This window comes from Ipomoea nil, unplaced genomic scaffold (genome assembly GCF_001879475.1).
Source record: "Ipomoea nil cultivar Tokyo-kokei standard unplaced genomic scaffold, Asagao_1.1 scaffold0418, whole genome shotgun sequence".
Lineage (NCBI taxonomy): Eukaryota > Viridiplantae > Streptophyta > Magnoliopsida > Solanales > Convolvulaceae > Ipomoea > Ipomoea nil.
Window position 1 is genome coordinate 1,716,004 of NW_017616846.1, and position 3,943 is coordinate 1,719,946.

General features: G+C 36.0%; 1 protein-coding gene across 1 annotated transcript; it reads left to right on the forward strand.

Annotated features, from left to right (window-relative positions):
• Positions 1-540: 540 nt before the first annotated feature.
• LOC109172492 (zinc finger BED domain-containing protein RICESLEEPER 2-like) lies at positions 541-2,527 on the forward strand. Its single transcript, XM_019321648.1, has 2 exons — positions 541-2,430; positions 2,474-2,527. The coding sequence occupies exons 1-2, from the start codon at positions 541-543 to the stop codon at positions 2,525-2,527; spliced, it is 1,944 nt and encodes a 647-aa protein (XP_019177193.1).
• Positions 2,528-3,943: the final 1,416 nt, after the last annotated feature.

Genomic DNA, 3,943 nt, shown 5'->3' on the forward strand with positions numbered 1-3,943 from the left:
ACTGAAATCCATATAAATGTTAAGCATGATGGTATTTCTGTGGAAGCCATATAAATGTGGGAGTGTGTCTCACTGTCTTGTACTCATGTGTGAGTGTGTGACTGAAATCCATATAAATGTTAAGCATGATGGTATTTTGGTGGAAGCCATATAAATGTGGGAGTGTGTGACTGAAATCCATATAAATGATGAGCATATAAAGTAGCATACACCTACTTAGCTTGAATGCCTGATTATGGATTTCATTGTAAATTGTAAATTGTAATTTGTAAGTTGTTAGTTACTTACTTGTAAATACTTGTAACTGTTGTAAGTTGTAACTGTGAAATTGTAAGTTTATGGATATGTGACCCTTAAATCATTTATGTGCAATTCTGCATACATGATGAAATGTAAAATTCACTGAATTCTGCCTGTTTAAGTGTTTAACACTTTAATTGATACATGTGTGTATGTGCCAATTGACAAAGCCCATTCTCTGTTGATGATTTTGAATGAGTGATTTCCCATTCTGTGTCACTGATACTTTCCCCTTTTTAGATGGAAAGTGTTAGTGGTGGGACTGGTGTTACTGGTGTATCTGGAACCCAACCTGAGTTGGAAGCACCTGCTGTAGAGACTGTTACTCCTCAGTCTCAGCAGCCTTTGCCTCCACCTGTTCCAAAGAAAAGGAAAGAGGTTGAATCCAGGGCTCCATGTTGGGATCACTTTGAAAAGATCAAAGACAGTGAGGGCATTGTCATCAAAGGAAAGTGTATATATTGTGCAAAAGTGTATTGCTGTGAGACCAAGAAACATGGGACTTCATCTCTAAGACTTCATGTGGTAAACTGCCTTAAAAATCCTCACTCTAAGGAGACAAGGCAGTCCCTACTCACATTCCAACCTGCACCTTCTTCTGCTGGAACTCAAAGTAGTGAAGGAACTGAAGGGGTGTTGGGTACTTGGGTGTTTGATCAGGACTTGATAAGGAGAGCCTTAGCTGAGATGATTATTTTAGATGAACTTCCTTTTAGAATTGTTGAGGGACAGGGTTTTAGAAAGTTTGTTTTAGTTTGTTGTCCTAGGTTTAAAATCCCTTCAAGATGGACTATCAGTAGGGACATTTTCAAGATATTTTCTGATGAGAGGGTCAACTTGAAGAAGTTTTTTAGGACTAGCAGTCAGAGGGTAAGTATCACAACTGATACTTGGACCTCAGTACAGAGAATAAACTACATGTGCATAACTGCACATTTCATTGATAGTGAGTGGAAGCTGCAAAAGAAGATTATTTCATTTGTTCCTATATATTCCCACAAGGGGGAAAGTATTGCAAAGGCTTTAGAGAGTTGCCTTTTGGACTGGGGTCTAAAATCAGTGTTTAGTGTGACAGTTGATAATGCTTCCAGCAATGATACTGCCCTAGGTTTCTTGAAGAAGAAGTTGGGTTCTTGGGGTTGTACTTCTGTTAGGTGTAAGTATTTGCACATGAGGTGCATTGCTCACATTCTTAACTTGGTGGTACAGGATGGGTTGAAAGAATGTGACAGTTCAGTTAAGAAAGTCAGGGATGCTGTTAGGTATGTGAGGAGCTCACCTGCTAGGTTGCAGAAGTTTAAATCACTAGCTGATCTAATTGGGGTGGAAGCAAAAAATTCTCTGTGTCTAGATGTCCCTACAAGGTGGAATTCCACATATATGATGCTTAATACTGCATTACTGTTTCAGAAGGTATTTGAAGCCTATGATGATCATGACAGTTCATTTAAATCTGATTTGGGTGGAAGTGTACCTGATTTCTTAGATTGGGAATCCATTCAATCTTTGGTTATGATTCTGAAATCTTTTTATGAAATGACTGTTAGGATTTCTGGATCATTGTATGTGACTTCTAATACCTTCTTCTCTGAGATTTCTGATTTGTCTTGCTTGTTGAAAAATATGGAGGAAGCTACAGAAGATAGTGTTAAACTGATGGGTAAAAATATGAGGGCAAAATTTGATAAGTATTGGGGTGAGCCTGAAAAAATGAATTTTTTGATATTCTATGCAAATATCTTAGACCCCAGGGACAAAATTGAGTATATGCCCATTCAGTTTAACCAGTTATATGGTGAGGAAAAGGGTAAAACAATGTTTGATAAGGTGATTGTTGGCCTTAAGGAGTTGTTTGAAGATTATGTTGCATGCTTCCCTGTCCAGTCTGTTGAACAATCTGAAAAATTTTCTCCCTCAATAACAATATCTGATTCTGTTTCTGTTGGGAGACCTCAATCATTACTGAAATCTCAGATTAAGAAGCAAAAATTGGTGAGTGGGGATTTGTCTAGGAAAAAAACTGAGTTGGAAGTGTATCTCTCTGAGGTTATTGTGGATGAGGATGATTCATTTGACCTTCTAAGATGGTGGAAGCAACAATCTGAAAGGTTCCCTGTCTTATCTAAAATGGCAAGGGATATTCTAGCTGTTCCAATATCAACTGTTGCTTCAGAATCAGCTTTCAGTACAAGTGGAAGGGTACTTGATGCCTTTAGGAGTTCCCTAACTCCTAGAATTGTTGAGGCATTGGTGTGTGCACAGGATTGGCTAAGGTTAAGCAACCAACCAATCTCAATTGAAGAAAATATTGAAGATGTTGAAAGGATAGAGAAAGGTATATACTTCTAACTGTTTACTCAAATGATCTGTTTACTTATTTACTTATTTGATTTGTGATTACTTATTTACAATTTACTTATTGAATTTCCATTTTGTTTTTGTACTGCAGAGTTGTGCTGCACATCCAGCACTGGAACTGGAATGCCTACAATTGTTGTATGTTTACTTATTTACTTATTTGATTTGTGATTACTTATTTACTTATTTGATTTCATGATAAATTTATGCCTCTATATGACTGTATCAGTGTATCATGTATGTGTATCAATGATTCAAATCAATGTCCCAAGTGAGGCTGGGAAGTTGGAACTGGAAACTGGAAAGTGCTCATGGCTAGGTAACATTTTAAATGTTGCTGCCATTGAGCTCAGGTATCAGTATAAATAGTTAAATACTGACTAAATGTCTAAATCTTCTGAGTTCTGACTCACTATACTTATAAGTTATACACTTATACCTGTATAAATGTTCTTTATTGTGCTATGATGATGCTTCCACCAGGTTCTCTGAATATATAGAATTGGGTTTGGTATGTTGCCTATGAAGTGTGGTGTATGCCATACTCACTGAGTAGTGTTCCCCCAATCCTAAATTGATATGGAAAAAAAAAGTATTTGAGCACTCATTGAGTCTTTGCTATTTAAATATAATTCATTAGTTGTCTAAGCATAAGTATTATTCTGCTATGATGATGCTTCCACCATTTCTCTGAATATATAGAATTGGGTTTGGTATGTTGCCTTTGAAGTGTGGTGTTTATGCCATACTCATTGAGTAGTGTGCCCCCAATCCTAACTTGATATGGAAAAAAAGCTATCTGAGCACTCTTAGAGTCTTAGTCTTTTACAGTTTCAGTTTGTGTGATTGTCAATTCTAACTAACTACAAATGTTTTGAACTTATTGTGTTTTTATGTGTTCACTTATCAGGAAGAAGAATAGACATAGAGTACTCTATATTATATTAATCATATATTCATATATTGCTTTTGGAGTTTTGGATATCTCTGGCTTTCTTTTGCTGATGTGCTGACTGCTGATTTGAGAGTGGAGACTGATGCAGTGCTGCTGTTGCAACTTGCCTGCTTGGAGTGCTTGCTATGAACAATTATAATTCTCTTTAATTTTGTAACTTCTAACTTTCTAAGTTGTAACTAATCTGTTGAATGTAGATTATATGTAAGCTAATTTGTATTTTGCTCATTATATGTTTACACTTTTATAAGTTTACTTATGTTATTTACTTAATTTTGTTGTTAAGTAGTTAGTAATTACTAGTTAGTGGCTTTTAGTACTTAAGTAGTT